Genomic DNA, 16,850 nt, shown 5'->3' on the forward strand with positions numbered 1-16,850 from the left:
ATAATCATCAAAAGGCTTGAAAACTTTTTTGAGCTATATGAACTATTCTTGCCCATGAAATCAGGCTGGAAATCACCCAAGAATGGCTCCTGAGGAAGATTATTGTTATTTCAATCATCTGGCTAAAGAAAGAACTTATTGTTATGTATGATTATTGGTCTAATCCTGCAAACTATGCACAAGTGCTTTCAAACATGAAGTCAGTAAAGTTAAACATAATATCTACATATATTTTATGAATTATTCCTACCTTAACAACAGAGTGAAAAGAAAGTTGCAGAGACAAGCTATGTTATATACCACATCTTGCATATTTATGATTCCTACTTGTTTGAATTGAAGCAAACAGAGCAGGACCTTGCTTGGAAGGGACCCTTTTTTTTTTGTCAAATTAATTCCTATTCATTGAATGCACATGCATATTACATATTTTATATTCCACAAATTCCTTTGCAACATGTTGTATATGGTACAAACGATATGAGTTTTATAGCTTCTTTGATGTGCCAGGGTTAGTGCTTTTAGCATTTTTTATGACTCACACTGTCACTCATGTGAATTAATAAGTGATCTGAACTCTTCAGTGTAATGAATCCTTTCATTTATTAAAAAAGGAAAATTGTTCCCATAATTAGCGTGGTGATGTTTGACAGGAAAAGTGAATTTTTGAGGGACTACTACTATTAAATATAGTTGGTAAATACTGATCATTTTTATGCTTGGCAAAACACTTTCTGGTAGCAGGCTGGAAGAAATGTGATGAAGTGTTTGATTAAAAAGTGTTCTTTAGCAAGTTTGATGAGTGTCTATGCCATAATTTTTTAAATGGTTGTGAAATACAGGAATTGCCAGTAAAGGGCTCTGTTCAAGACATACCTTCAGGACTTTTAGTGGGGCTTAGTGTCAATAGTAGGTAAAAAATGAACATTCATCTTCCAGTACATTAGTACTTCTAGAGCCAGAGACCAAGTATTTCTGTGACCCTGAAAGTCTCTTTGTAACCTCATTTCACTTAGTTTGTTGCCACTTGCACTGTGTACCGAGGACAAAGAACATAATATGTGCTGGGCAATACTGATATGAAATGTTGCCACTCAATGAAAGAAATTCAGAAATCCTTCATAAGGAAAGGAACAAAAAGCAATTATATCCTGCGTTTCTTTTTTGGACACATAAATTAGAAGACAGTACGCGATGGCAATGTATTCTTCCTCCTAAAACCAGAATGTTAGCATGAGATTCTTGTGCTTCTTGAATGATTAAAAGAGCATAAACATGGTGGTATGAAAGAAAATCAGTGACAAAGTAAGAAACAGGGTTTGTTTTTTCCCCCAGTGCATGATAAAATTATAGATTGAAAGGTGGATTCTGTATTTCCTTTAAAATGGCATTTTCTCCGTTATCCTCAGAATGTGTCTAAGGGATCTTAAAAACAAACAAACAAACAAACAAAAGATATAGTTCAGAGGACATTAGGCACTGTTTTCATTTCCTCATCATAGTTTAATACATGAAAGAAAATTTAAAAGCCCTATGAAAAAATGTACAATTTTAATGTTCACTTATAGGGGGATATATCTTTTTTTAACACTTAAAATAAATTATGGATAGTTAGTGTTAAATTTCAATGTAGTTGAACATTGAGTCTCAGCTTCAGTCTTCAAGATTTACCCAAGTAATTTGCAGGCAGAAGCTGTTAAAAGCTTGAGATAGAAATAGCTCTATGTGTAAATAGCTTTACAGATCAGTAAACTCAGTAATTTCAGTGGGAATGTGTATGCCTGTGATGTTATTCCTATGCAGGACTGTAGTGTTTGATTTCTGTACTATATGGGTATGTGTGTAAGTATGATTACTGATTGTACATCTCTGACGTAATTCATTGTTTGTATACATATCATTTATAATAAGCAGACTTAGTTTAAAATGTAGCCCTCAGAGAATTTCTCTTGTTCAGAAATGAAATTTAGATGGTTCATGTGGTTTCTACACCGCATCCCTTGTTATTAGAATTGTGGATGGTTTTTGAAATAATATTGTGCAAGTGTTGTACAGATGAGTTACCAAGTTATAATATTTTTTTTTTTCCTACTAAGAGTTAAACCACTGGAGACTTTTTGTAGTTAAGCAGCTGATTCCAAATGAAATATACTGTCAATAAAATCTTCCCTTACTGGCTTTAAAATCATCCTCAAAATTATTTCTGTTTGCTCAAATGGTTGGATATAGTCCTAGGTCTAGACACAAGTCATGAATAGCAAGTTTGATTTTTATTTTGCATACCTCTATTGCTGTGTTGTGTTCAGTGATAAGTGTTCCCAATGACAATTTGATTTGAACTTCCTACCACTTAGATTTGGTGTCACAAGGTCTTATCTTAAATTTAGTGCCATCCATGGGAATTTGAATATCATTTTCAACAGCACTGAGCCTATCTTTCAGCCATGTGGATCTTTCCATTCCCATCACTAAGCAATGTAAAAGGAACAGAAGTAAAGAAACCAAAGATTTAAGTATGACCAATTTGGGTATTGAATAAATAATTAGAAAACAAGCCATTTTGGATACTGGAAAGCTGAAGTAGCCAAAAGTTAAAACACTTGGAGTAAAACTCTTATTGATATCAGTTTCTTTCATTTATAAAGAACGTGCTTGTTCTTAATTCAATTTTGTATAAAATAAGAGGTTGGATACATAACTATTTTTATTGGACGAAAGACAGTTGTTGCTCAGGTCTTATAAACATGCACTAAATAATAAAATATTAGTGAGATAAGACTAGATTGTTTCTATTAGCAACTGAAAAAAATAGAGTTGCCAGTTGGCCTGTATTGTGGCTTGAATATTTAGAGTCTGTAGGCATTTTCTGTGCCAGGACACATAAAAATGAAAGTGTAGCTTTGAATGTGTTCATAGGGTTCAGTGTCTTTCTGTCTCTGACAGCTGTGATGACTCAAGAATGTTAACCAGATCATTTTTAGGTACCCCTTAGCTAGACAGCTGCAAACCCAATAAATTTTCAGTTGTTTAGAAACTTTCTTTGTCACTCTCTTCCATTCCTCTTTATGAAATTAAAATTCATAGTTGTACTCAACCAGGCTACAATAAAACCAGTGCATGCAAGTTTTAAACAATTGTAATTTATAAGCAGTTAATGACAGTAATTGTTTTAGATCTAGTCATGTAAGTGTAAAATTCTGATTGTCTGCCCTATAGATCAAGTTGGTTTTGAATTCTAAAGAGATTCTGAGGTGGGAGTTTACTCAGTGAGACATAATAATTTTTCCAGCTCAATACAGACTAGTCCTATTATTCATTTTCTTCTTTTGAATAAGAACTCATACTGTAATTCTGAGCATTTGTGATATAGACAATGTTTTTTCTCCCCCCAAATACTTTTTTTTCCATTAGCATTGTAAGAGAAAACTGAGTATTGTAATCAGATTAAATTCTAGTCTGAGCATTTACATTTTGCCTAACATACTTTACCCAGTATCTACCTTGACTGTGGTGTTGTACAGCTGTTTGTTGTTAAACTGCTGTTGCATATGCTCCAAGTTTTGTGCATTTCAGAGCTTATGAAAGACATCAGTTATGACTGTCCAACAGAGAATTTGTTTGCTGTACAGGTGATTGTATATATATTAAGAATGGACTCATCCAGATGAGGTCTGAGGCAATCAATAATTGAAAACATGGAGATATTAAAAGTCCTGTATATATATATATATGCACACACACACACATGTAATAAGAAATGTAAGTATAATTGTATCCTTATAGAGGTGGCTAAAATGAGACCTTTCTACAAGGTTATGTTATCTAATCTCTTATGTAACTAGCTGTTACAGCTGTGCTTATTCTGTTATGGTAGACTCTCAAACCCATCTTCTTTGGTGTTTTGCTCTTTATTCAAGCTGGCCTAACTCTGGAGCAACGCAGCAGTCTTGCCTAGTAGGCAGCCAAAGCCATGAGGAACTGGTTTGCATTTAAGCTCCTCTTTGGCGGAGCTGTGTGAAGAAGCCAAGATTGAATTTGTTTATGGCTTACAGAGACAGTGTATAGATATGGTCAATGGCTCCTGCTGCTATTTAACTTCTTACTTGCTGTGTGACTAACCCAGATTATTTCAAATGTAGTCAATTGTTTTGGTCTCTCCGATTTCCCAGTGTTTAACTGTAGTGTTATGAATGAATGGAGATACTTCGGGGTTAGAGCAGCAGACACCTTATCTCAGCTAGTGCCTTTTCGTAGCTTGAAAGTTTCAGGGCAACTGCAACAACCATATCGCTTGTGAAGAATGGGAAGGGTAGGTGGATACGATCCTGAATGATTGCCCAGCACTTCCCTTTGGGGCCTACTGAAACCTCTTGGTTCCTTTGCCCTCGATTTGCTCCTTTGCCCTCATTTGTCAAATGTGATGAACTTTCCGTTGGAAATGTCTCTTCTCAAAACAGTCATAGACATAGATATACCAGGATCTCTGTCCTTAAAATTCCAGATGGGGAATCAATGGCTATGTTAGCCAGGATGAATGTCTTACCTTTCTTTACCAAGACAGTTTTTGCACAGAGTAAAAGCATCGATCCGAGTAGATTATATTTCAGACTGTACTTTTAGCTTAGGGTAGTTTAGTGTAATACATAAATAACCTGCTTTTTGATGTCCCTCCTTTTTTTCCTCCTATTTTTTTTGGAGGGGTGGTAGAGGGCAATGGATATAAGCTTGTCATGTATCAGTAACCAGAGACAGAGATCCAAAAACTGTGCCAGCTATTTTTTATTCACTGATATTATTGAATACCACTTTTGGATTTAATAGAATTTTTATTTGTATCTGCATCATCTGGTTATGACTGATATGCTAGTGGGTAAGGAGGTTAGGCAGAAAAGTATAGTCTTGTAGTACAAGTAATTCATAACATTTTAAAACATGAAGATAAACAGTGCTAATAGTTGCAGCCAGAACTCACACAAACAAGCCTGAAAACTACTGACAATGCTGATGCTGTGCTGAAAAGCGTGACTTTTCATAAAGTTTACAATGAAACATGGCAAAGCAACAAGAACACCATGATGAATGATTTCAGTAAGTGTTTAGGCCCATGAGTACCTAGCAATTGCTACCATGGATTAGGCGACACTTTAAGAGCTTGAGATAGTTGTCAATTTTGTGGGAATCTCTGTGGAAGCAATGCAGCAGGTTGTAAAAGGCAGAGAGTCTGGAGTCCTCATCAGCAAGTTGCAGGGATGGAAGGCCTTCCCACTGAGAGTATATTTCATTTCCTACTTCACCAGAATGAACCTAAAGACACAAAATGATACTGTAGTACATGACAGTGAATTTAACTGGATATAGAACAGAGCATTCAAAATACTTGCCTTGAGGAATGCTGGTTGCTAATGTATGGCTTATAAAGTGTTTCCTGTGATGGTTCTCGCTATTCTGAATAATATTCTGTGTCTTCATGAATATTTGGAATGAATTTGTCAGATTTTTCTGTTTATTTCCCTAAAAGATGTAAAAAGCTTCACTGTGTCAGTAGTATTTTGAGAGAATTAGAATGTTAACCGACGTCCAGCGGAATCTGACTTTGCAGAGAAATCAAACCTTCCTTCATGCACAGACTCATCAGTGACTTTTTTTTTTTTTTATTCCCTCTGCCTTGAAATTTTTGTTAGCACTTGTGCTTGGAACTTCTTTGTGTGTTTCTCCAGGTTTGTCTCCACCATTCTCTTAGGTGATCTCTCTGATATAGGCAGCTTCCAGAACTTGTTACCAGGCAAACCACTCAACCAGGCACATGCATTGTACCTCATGTTCCATTAAAAAAAAAAAATGCTGAGTGATACAATGACCTTTACTTTTACAAGCTACATGTAGGAACTTATGAACTCATGTAGAGGGTTAATATCTGAGTCTTGATTGGTTTAGGTCACCTTGTTTGAAAGAAACAGTCATTAATTTTGTCGTATCACAGAAACCTACCTTTCATAGCAGAGACTAAGTCTGTGCTTAGTAGTGCTTCTGCATCTTCCTTTATTCCCCACAGAATCATTTAGGTTGGAAAACACTTTCAAGATCATTGAGTCCAACCATATAACCACCAGTTGTACTTTGTAAAAGCATGTACAATAGTATTTGTGGAGCCTCTACTACTCAGTTTAAGCAACAGGCAAAAAAAAGATCAACTTGCTATCACTCAAAAATGTGCTTTAACTCTAATAAATTTACCAGTTTTACCTTCAAACTCCTTAAGTAAATAATGTGAATGAGAAGGTGGTGACAGGATAATTGTAGTAGCACTTGACTTCTACTGTTAGCTTGGATCCTTGCCTGCACCCTTTTTACACGTGGATATGGGATAAAGATGTATAAATCCATTTGTGGCCTGGCTGGACTAAGGTTTCTGAGTAATGAGACACCTAACTCAGAGGGAGGAAGGCCATATGTGATCCCTTTTATGTGCGCTTTTTATACTCATTCTAACCATTCTACAGTAACTTTTAAGTCCATTGACTGATTTCACACAGAAGTAACACAGGACAGAGGTCTTGAAAAGATTTAGTTAATTCAGTATTAGTAAAAATCTCTCCCCTTTACCTGGTTATCTATAGCAGGTATCCACCAGAGGAAAATGGTGGGTACAGTGATCCTGTTCAACTGCTCAGATCCTAAGCAAGAGCCAGTAAAGTCTCTTGTTAACCCCTAGTTTTTTGACAGAATGATACATGCAGGGACTAACAGAGCTGCCTTTAAAAATAAACAAATTAGTACTGATTTTACTCAGGAAAGCTTTCAATAAATTACTGATAACAAGGGATATTTGAGCATGGGTTTTGGCAGACAACGGCCTTGTTGTCTAACCTTACGAGTGTAGGGGGAACAAAATCAAAGCAGGAGTTCAGGGGAACCACTATGGTGTGAAAAGACAAATGAAAATTACCATTATTACTTTGCTCTGGGCCACATCATTGCAATAGCCCAGACTTCCAGGACAGTTTTAAACACAGTGTCTGTTTCTGAAAACTATACACAATACCTATATGTATACAGATGCATATAAATACGCTAAAATATACATATAAAATGTGCATTGGAAAAAACACAGATGGAGCCTTAAAAAATCAGGATTGCATATTCAAAATATTCAAAGGTTGAATAATGATTATCAGTCCCAATGATTACACCTGTCTTTGAAACAGGAGTTGGATGATGCTATGCAGATCACATCACAGTTAGAAATTGCAAGATAGCAGAAAAGAAGAAAGCTGAAAGAAGAAAGCTGAGAGGAAAGCTGAAAGAGGAAAGCTGAAAAGTTGTCAGATTCAGCTATCTTGGCTCCTTTTTCTCTTTCACATTTACTGTTTCCTTTCCTACTCCAGGTAGGGAGGGCCTATCGCTGTAAACATCTTCCTTACAGCAAAAGGCTGGAAGGATGTTAAGGATCTAATACCTACCCGCCCAACTATTTTCTCCATTCCTTCCAGGAGCCGCTTGTTTTGTTCTTCAATCTCTACAGCCTTCCGGAGGATGGTGTCTGGAGCTTCTTTGATTCTTTGTACTTCAGAAGCCAAATGGATCAGGGGTTCATTCCAGGAGCGTAGCATTCCCAGTACTAAATTCAGGAGGGCTTCGTGCTACTCACCCAGGTTAAGAAAAGGCAGTTAAAGTAGGAAGACTAAGTAATGGCAGCATTAGGAAGCATTTAGAATCATAGAATCATAGAATCACTAGGTTGGAAGGGACCCACTGGGTCATTGAGTCAACCATTTCTAACACTCCCTAAACAATGCCCCTCGGCACCTTGTCCACCCGTCCCTTAAACACCTCCAGGGAAGGTGACTCAACCACCTCCCTGGGCATCCTATTCCAGTGCCCAATGACCCTTTCTGTGAAAAATTTTTTCCTGATGTCCAGCCTGAACCTGCCCTGGCAGAGCTTGAGTCCATTCCCCCTTGTCCTGTCCCCTGCGACTTGGGAGAAGAGGCCAGCTCCCTCCTCTCCACAACCTCCTTTCAGGTAGTTGTAGAGACCAATAAGGTCTCCCCTCAGCCTCCTCTTCTCCAGGCTAAACAACCCCAACTCTCTCAGCCGCTCCTCATAAGACTTGTTCTCCAGCCCCCTCACCAGCTTCGTTGCTCTTCTCTGGACATGCTCCAGAGCCTCAACATCCTTCTTGTGGTGAGGGGCCCAGAACTGAACACAGTACTCAAGGTGCGGTCTCACCAGTGCCGAGTACAGAGGGAGAATAACCTCGCTGGACCTGCTGGTCACACCATTTCTGATACAAGCCAAGATGCCATTGGCCTTCTTGGCCACCTGGGCACACTGCTGGCTCATGTTCAATCGTCTGAACACCCGCAGGTCCTTCTCCTCTAGGCAGCTTTCTAGCCAGACTTCTGCTAGTCTGTAGCACTGCACAGGGTTGTTATGCCCTAAGTGCAGGACCCGGCATTTGGCCTTGTTAAACCTCATGCCATTGGTCTCAGCCCAGCGGTCCAGCCTGTACAGGTCCCTTTGCAGAGCCTCCCTACCCTCCAGCAGATCCATGCTTCCACCCAGCTTAGTGTCATCTGCAAACTTGCTGAGGGTGCACTCAATGTCTTCATCCAGGTCATTGATAAAGACATTGAACAGAGCTGGACCCAGTACCATTTAGAACAATGTCCTCAGACATAGTGATTTGGGAACTTATTCCAGCACCTACCACTGAATATTCTATAGCCCTGTCCTACAAACCTCTTGTGCAATTGTGTTTTTGAAGCTTGTCATTGTCGTCATCATGTTTTACAATACTAGCACAATCAGTTACACTATTGTAATGGGAAATATTAAATCCTCTCCACATAAAAAAGTAGCAAGTACAACTCTTTCATCTCTGAAAAATACAGAACTCCTTATCTAATTTTTGGTGAACATCTTAAAATCCAATGATTTTTTTTTTAATTAATTACTGAATAGAAGGCGCACACTATGGCAAACCACAAAAAAAGTTTTATTGCCTCTCTGTAACTCATCTGTTCTCCCATTTGAACAAAGGTTCCTTCAGGAATAGCTCTCTGGTTTTAAAAACTGTCCTTTCTTATGGCCAATAAAAATTCATAAAGCTTATGGTTATGGTAGTATTCAACCATTTCTTCTTTCCTAGATGGACTGGATGTGAACACAGACTTGTTACATATCCAGGGCTATGAATTCTATTGCTCCTAACAGAAAATTCTGACTGACATACTGACAAGATGTTGATACAGGGATTGCAAGGCTGTCACCACGTGAAACTGATAAAGTTTTCTCTCTGGCACACCCTCATTCATAAACCTGTGCTTGTTTTTTTTTTCTCCAGAGTATTTTCAAACTGTATCATTGAGCGCAGGCTGAACAAGATGGTCTTCATCTTCCCTTAAGTTTATAATTATTAAACTGATGTATGTAGTATGTGTCTCTTTACAAGTATTTTGCGGTATTTTGCACTGGAGTCATTGGTTTTGGATGATGATGTGATCTCTTTTGCCTATTGATAACAGCAAGAATATATTTAACATTTGCTTTATAATATCAGTGTTTTCACTTACTAGAAAACTTTAGCTCTGCCTATGTAAAGCATTCACTATATAGTGAATGTTTTATGTTTGTTAATGATAGGTGTCTATAAGGTGCTTTAAGATAATGTTCAAAGGTTGTGGTGTTCTCAGTGCTGTACAAGCATGGGAACTGGCATTACTGTGTGATGTTATAATTGGAAATAAGATGCAATGACTGCATCTAATGACTATTACTGGTACTTGTGTATTCTGTATTGTCTGTAACTTAATATCAGCAAATGTTAAATAAACTTTTCTTGGCTGTTTGGTGCTTTCCTCTTCCTTTCTTTTTTTATTCTGATTGTGCTATTTTCTTCTTCTCTCTGCCTGCTGTCTCTATTCCTTAACCTCCCGCCACCACCCCACACTCTATCTCACACTGAATGACATTAGAAATTGCACTTACATGAATCTGCTGAGCTTGCTCCTTATCTTCAGGAGTGGTTAAGGAGGAAGTGTGGCAGCTATTAACAGCTCTTGCAATAAAATGCCGGCCCTGACCATAATGTTCATCCTGCAGATCAGCAAGGACAGGCATTATTGAAACAGATAGGCAAGAAGAGCTTCAATTCAAACACTGTATTAACTAATTGTTGTTCCATTGCTTTTATCACTGCTTTTCTGCTGTAAAGGTCAAAAGTTTCTGGTGAGTCTTTAGAGTGAAACTGGCATCCAGCAAACACAAACTTGTCCCACAGATAAAGAATAGTGGGAAAAAGGTGTCTTTTAATAGAGATGTTGGGAATACTAGTGATGGTCAGCACTACACACAGATTTGGTCACCATTGGGACTGTCACTGTCTGTGCAGTCATATTTGTTTACTTCTTGAAAGATTTCATATGCTAACACGTTTGTGCTTAAAAAGTATTAACTTGCATTTTTATGTGTTCCCATTCTCAGGAAAAGGCTGAGTACTTACAAATTCATTGAACATTTCCGAAGAGAGGAAGTGAATGTAGTGTGAAAGTTTAACTGCCCGGTCAAAAAGTTCCCCAAGGGAAACTTGGCAATTAACAGATCCAGTGGAGCAAATTGGCAAGGATGTCACTCCTTCCTTTGTCAGGAGCATGATGGACACCAGAAGGACTACCAGCAACAAACCTGTCCAGGTTTAAAATAAAGCAAAATGGAATCACATTGACTTGTATGTGCATTTAGAATTAGCTGTCAGAGCCATGTGTAACAGACTGGGGTACTGGGTTATTTGGCTATGCTGTCATATGGCTCAGAGTATCCCCTGCGATGGCTGCTGAAAATCAGTGAAGGAGGGAAGCACTATAATTCTGTAATCCTTTCTCCCCTCTGTCATCCTGATTGTATGTCAGAGACTGCTAGAGATTTTGAAGAGACAGGGTAACTCGTTTTGCACTGTACACTGTATTCTGAAGTTTCTTACTATTGTGCCTGACTTTATTACATAGTTATAAATGGGAGAAAAAAAATCAAACATAAATATAGATAAATAAAATATATCATTATATCTGTACAGAAATATAAGTTTGGAAAATATATTGGTCTCTTTCTTTTTTTTTATTCTTCCTTCCCACTGTTCATTTTCTTCTTTGCAAATATTTGGAGTTTTAATTAATTTTGTGGGAGGGTGGTTAGGTCACTCACTTAAGGTTTTGATTGTCCTGGGAGTTCCTTCAGAAGATTTCCAGCAGCTGTCTTGCTTTGCTTTCTAGAATTTAACCCTAAATTGCCTACTGCTGAGAAATCAGAGAGAATATTTGGCTTTTCTCCTGAGCTTCTGAAACTGATATAGAGGACTTCTTATTATCTAAAACACACAACCTCATCTGTTTAAAACTTTTAATATAACGAATCAAGTTTTCTGTTCAGTGAAATAAAATATGCACAGAAAAAACAATGGAAAAAAACCCCACCAAATATTTGATAAATAAACGTACTTATTCAAAGAACACTGCTTTGTGCTCTTAGAGTTTTTGTTGTGGAGGTTGGCCAGCTACCTGTGTTGGTTCACTGGACTGATTTTAAATGCTAAATTAAAATTTACTCCCATAAATCAGCAGAGTTGTCCCTAATGTTATTCTGTGATAAGTTTCTTTCTAGCTCTAAATTCAAGAGAAGAGTATTTGCATAATACTGTAGTAAGCCTTCCTCCTCCCCAATGAACAAGGCACATGCCGCATGCTGCAGTGAAGAAAGTAGTCAGGGGAATAATTCTAGGAATTAGAAAGCCTGACACTTTCAGTCTTAGAAAGTTGAAGATGGTTATGAAAACATTAATTTCAAAATTACTGCATAGCTTCTAGACTTGTGGATAATACTTTTAATCATTGCTTTCTGAATGGTGTAGCAAAGCAATCTGAATCCAGGCTTTCGTGCACAGGTGTCACGTCCTTTAAGCCAATTTTCTATGATGGTGCTCAATGCAAAGGTAGTCTTCAGAAACAAAAGACTGAGTAAAGAAGGTATCAAGCTGCCTTCTAATACTAAGCTTTGGACACTAAAAATTTTAGGTGGAGGCAGATTTCACCATTACTGGAACACTGAGTGCCTGGAAGACGTCAGTTTCTAAGGCTGTTCTATTTCAATCTAAATTTAAAGAAATATTAAAGTTACCAGCAAGAGAATGGCAAAAATGTTACCTTTCAGTGAAGCCTCCTTGTTGCTCATGGTAGGGATCCTGTATGAGGACTTACTCTACCAGAAAGAAGTCTCAATACTTACTCTTATTCTGGGCACATGCTACTCTTATATGTACCATCCAGGGTCCATTTTGCATACATTCAGCAGGTCGTGGAGTTTACCTTGATAATTACAAACATCAAATTGCCTTTCTTCCACATTCATATTCAGTATTTTTGGTGGGTTTTTTATTTTTAACTGTGAGAGGGAATTTCATTAACAAGTTCACCTGTGGGCTCCTGAGTATGTCTGAATGAAAAGAGCACCAACATTTTGCCCAGAATGAGGTGCAAATGCCATTGATCCTAGAAAGCGCTAGTTGTCAGTTCTGAGACAGGTATTCTCAATGTTCCTTAACAGCTGTTGCCCATCCCCACTGCTGTCTTCTTGTCCTTCCTTCTTCAGTCAACCAAACTTGCTTATGTTAAAATTCTGGCTATTTGTAGGGGTAAATAATATTTTACAATATCCACAGTGGGAGAAACAGCATAAATTTTACTGACATTTATCCAGAGAAAGGGAGTGAAGGATCCTGCAAAGGCAGGTTGCTATTTGTAAAATTATAGGTATGACTTTCTGTGTATATAGCTCCATATAATTAAAAATGGTATTACATAACACACATCATGATAGACTTCATTCTCAGTCTGAGAGATTTTTAGAGGAATACAGGCAGTTCTTATACTAGAAGAGCAGTATTTTGCAACAATCAGAAAAGAAAAAGGTATATGTCTACTGTTTAATTACACGTTGCATGAACAAGTCAGCATTATAAAGAAAAAAAAGAATCCTTGTACAAACCATGAGGTTGTTCTCTATACTTGAAAACTCTCTGCATAAAAGATGTGCATGTCCACCATACGCTGTTATAATTAGTGGGGTTTGTTTCCAGGTCTGACGTGTCTGTCGTAATCTACAAACTAGCCTCAGCAGGTTGGCTCTGTTTTCTTGTGTGAATCTAATCTGTATGAATATATTAGCAAATGTGTAATCTCTCATCTGTTTCTCTGGTCCATTTACTCATGAAAAAGAATTCCAAATTAGATGATTGTAATGAATAAGATATGCAGTGTTAATGAATTTTCCTGCCTTTAGATAATTTGTTCCGTATTTACGGAACAGGTATGCATGTAACATTGAATCCTTCATTATTTCATCACTATGGACATGATTCTTGAAGCAATCATAAACAACAAAGAAGAAAGGTAGAGCATTTAGGGGATAAATCATGGAAGGCATCCCTTGTGAAATAGTAAAATGTGATGCTTTAACAATAAATCAGAACGAGTAACAAGTGGGCTACACATGATAAGGTCTAGGATGATTGCTAAGAACATTTTGTTCCACTTGGAGGATAGATCTTGTTTGGAAGTTGAGGCCCTGCTGAATAAATGAAGCAGTTGTTGCCTGCAGCAGGGAAACGTGGCAATCTGATGAAGGCAGTAAAATTAGAATAGGGTCACAGCCAAAATTCTAGAATAGATGGTAGAAAAACAGCTGTCTTCTACGGCACAGCCACTTACCTTATGATCTTGATTTAGTTCAGATAAATTTGAAAATCTTTTTCTACTCTGCTTTCCTTGGCATTTTGAGAAGTTGGTAGTGGTGCCAAAATAAGGAAAACAGTTAATATAAGGGACTAGATAACAAAGGAAGGTATTCACAAAGCCAGCAGGTAAACTCCATAGGTTCCATTTACCATAACTGGAACAGGAAGCTTCTCTCAGGCCTGAAAGCATCAGCTAAGTCAAGGTCCTCATACGATTTATCTTTGAGAACAGACTTTCTTTTCTTGTATAAGGGTAGACAAGCACCTTAAATGTAGATCACAGGAAAGAGTGTTTTATGTGAAACCATTGCATGCTGTTTTAATTAAAGCATTCACCACAAAATAATATACTTTGCTTTTCTCTTGCACCTTTCATCCTGAAATCCTCAAATACCTCACAAACAGGAATGAATTAAAATTGTCAGCAATTAAGAATCATAGGCAGATGGAGAGAAGGAACTCTCTGTTAAGCAGATAAATGCATATGTAAAATTCTTTCAAGTGTGAGAATGGATGTAGAGGTTAAGGTGTTTATTTGTGGCTGCACAGAGGTCTTGAGGGGGAAAGAAACCCAAATTCCTGATTCCCAGACCTGCGCTTCAAGTGAAGACCATAATTTCTTATTAGTACCAAGAAGAAAACAAAGGTGAGAGAAGCGAGGAAAAGTTATAATAACCAGAAATAAAAAGGTCAAAATTAATTTTCATTTATGAATTAGGGAATGGGTCCTACTTAAAAGTTTAAAAGCTTTGAAAGTAGTTGAAAGTGCTCATCTCTTCCTTTTGAAAGTGGCCTGGGTTTGTACCCTCCAAAGATTTAATACAGAACTTGTCATTCCTTCTTATCTGACTGTTCTCTGAACCTTGGTAAAGGAAGCTGATCCTAGCCCTTAATAGCATCCTAATTCTGACAGTAGCTCAGGACAGCACTGTAAACAGCTGTACAGTCATCAGTACTGAGGAGAAAGCTCCTGGAACAACTTCAGGAACAACAAAGCACAGCTGTGATTAGCAATATGTTTCCATCTCCCTTTGTCTTTTACATAGGAACTCAATTGTGGTTTGTTGCTGTTGGGTTTTTTTTTTTTTTAATTATCACATTTGTTTTATATTCAAGAACTTTTCTGGAAGTAAAATTATTATCAACTGATGTAAACAATATGCTGAAGGAAGGTCTTTCTAGATGTAGATTTTATTATTAAATGCAGACTCTATGGCTTTTCGCTCATTACTCATGCTTCATAGGCATTACATGTGACATATCAGTATTACAGATAACAGCATTTAGTGCTTGTTTCTCAATAATCTTATCTTTCCCCCTCATTTCAGGTTGCAGACCATGAGTTAGGCTCTTACATTTTGATTAAGAACTATTGATCAGTACTTGCAGATCAAATATTCCTATCCATTTTATTTTATTTAAAGTTTTTGATACATGCAAATTGTTTGTCTGATTGATAGCTACTGCAGAGGAATTAAAAATCTTTTCTAATAGAATATTTCTCCACCAAATTCTTATTTCAAGTGGGCGAACTGAACACTGGGTAATATCACTTGATTTTGTCCTTTACTTACCTGGAAGTATCTGTATTGAATAACAGAACATTAGCTAATGCATAAGTTTTTGCTATCTTTTTAAAAGATGAGCCTCAGATTGTGTATGTGAATGACTGAGAATGCAAAAGTGAATGTGCAGAAAAATATTCCTATTTGTGATCTGATTGTCTGACTCTTCTGATACACAATGAAACAAAAGGTTTTATGTGTTCCTGTTTTGCATATGTAAGTTGCAGTACAATTCTGAAAATATAGTTGCTCTTGTCTTCCTTTTATAGAATAGTTTACAAAGTTATCCAGTCAACTTCATTTAATGGTTGGCTTTGGAAAGATGCAGAGCTATTTAATCTGGATCGAAACCAGCTCCTCAGAGCACTTTAAATTTTCAAACATATAAAAAATGCATTTTAAGGAGGAATATAAACAGAATATTTTAACAATCTCGATAGTTTCAAATGACAAATATTTTGTCTTTTCTGATTACTTCCTATAATCTCCATGAAACTTCAGTGCAAAATTCAACTGATTTTCTAGGATTCTGTAAAACAAGAACTCTTCATCTCCATCTTCTTAATAAAGAGAACAGAAGAATTTAAAAAGCGTTCTCTCCAAATACTTTTCTCAGCAAAACCAGTAAAATAAGGATTGAGTACTTTCTTAGTGTGATCTCTGCATGAATGCTGGTAAAAAATAGATAAGCACATAAGGGAAAATGATTCCATATGGAGAAAAAAAAAGGTGGAAATCTTTGGAAGATTTTCAGTTTACTTTAAATACGAGTGTGCTTTCATACGATTTCAGAAGTAGACTCAGAAATAAAATGGCAGAACATGTTTCAAAAATAATTTATCAACATTAGCACTATGATGACATTTGCCCAAGTGCACCATGAAATATTAAATGTGAATCCTAAGTAGAATTCCAGTTAATGATAGCAAAAAAAAACCCAGGGGAATTTGCAAAGAACAGAGTAAAAGTTCTCTAGTATATATTGGTCCTGATACTTGAAATTGTCTGAAACCTGTGACTCTGTGTTCACTAATGCTGTGTCTGTGTATTATCAAATAACCTGGCAGTATAAATTTGATTCGGGTCACACATAAGTGCATCATGGCACTCCAGCTGAATTAATGAGAGACCAGGTTATGGTACTTAAGTTTGGCTTGATACTTGATACAGAATTTATCTGACTGGTAGAAGTTGGATGATAATGATCTGACATCTGCTAGGACAAAGATATCCTATGAAACTTTTTGTATAAATGTGAAGTGACAGAGTGAGCCTCTGCTGGTTCAGCATTTCATGTTGTGTGGCAGCAGTATTATTTATCCTATACCTGAAATCAATTTTTCCTTTCTCAGAGCTTGAAAACTAGTTATTTTAAAAGTGAATACAAATAATGGGAATGTCCAGCTTCCAAAGAATCTTTAGAATAGATTTCTAGGAGCATTGCTGTAGAGTTGAGGATTTGAGCAGTCAAAATAGTTCCTTCTGTCTATCAATTTGAG

At 37.0% G+C, this 16,850-nt stretch overlaps 1 protein-coding gene across 1 annotated transcript; it reads right to left on the bottom strand.

Annotated features, from left to right (window-relative positions):
• Positions 1–4,352: 4,352 nt before the first annotated feature.
• On the bottom strand, positions 4,353–10,675 carry PRL (prolactin). The gene is made up of 4 exons (XM_009564167.2): positions 10,505–10,675; positions 9,991–10,098; positions 7,461–7,640; positions 4,353–5,304 (listed from the first exon to the last, which is right to left on the bottom strand). The coding sequence occupies exons 1-4, from the start codon at positions 10,652–10,654 to the stop codon at positions 5,113–5,115; spliced, it is 630 nt and encodes a 209-aa protein (XP_009562462.2). The 5' UTR covers positions 10,655–10,675; the 3' UTR covers positions 4,353–5,112.
• Between the last annotated feature and the right edge of the window lie 6,175 nt (positions 10,676–16,850).

This window comes from Cuculus canorus, chromosome 2, assembly GCF_017976375.1.
Source record: "Cuculus canorus isolate bCucCan1 chromosome 2, bCucCan1.pri, whole genome shotgun sequence".
In the NCBI taxonomy this organism is placed as follows: Eukaryota; Metazoa; Chordata; class Aves; order Cuculiformes; family Cuculidae; genus Cuculus; species Cuculus canorus.

Excerpts from the sequence above, each read along its gene's own strand:
- PRL (XM_009564167.2), bottom strand. The coding sequence starts at position 10,654 with ATGCTCCTGACAAAGGAAGGAGTGACATCCTTGCCAATTTGCTCCACT. Across the intron at positions 10,099-10,504 it reads CGGAAATGTTCAATGAATTT|GATGAACATTATGGTCAGGG; the intron begins GTAAGTACTCAG and ends GCTGATCTGCAG. Across the intron at positions 7,641-9,990 it reads AGCAAGCTCAGCAGATTCAT|CACGAAGCCCTCCTGAATTT; the intron begins GTAAGTGCAATT and ends CTGGGTGAGTAG.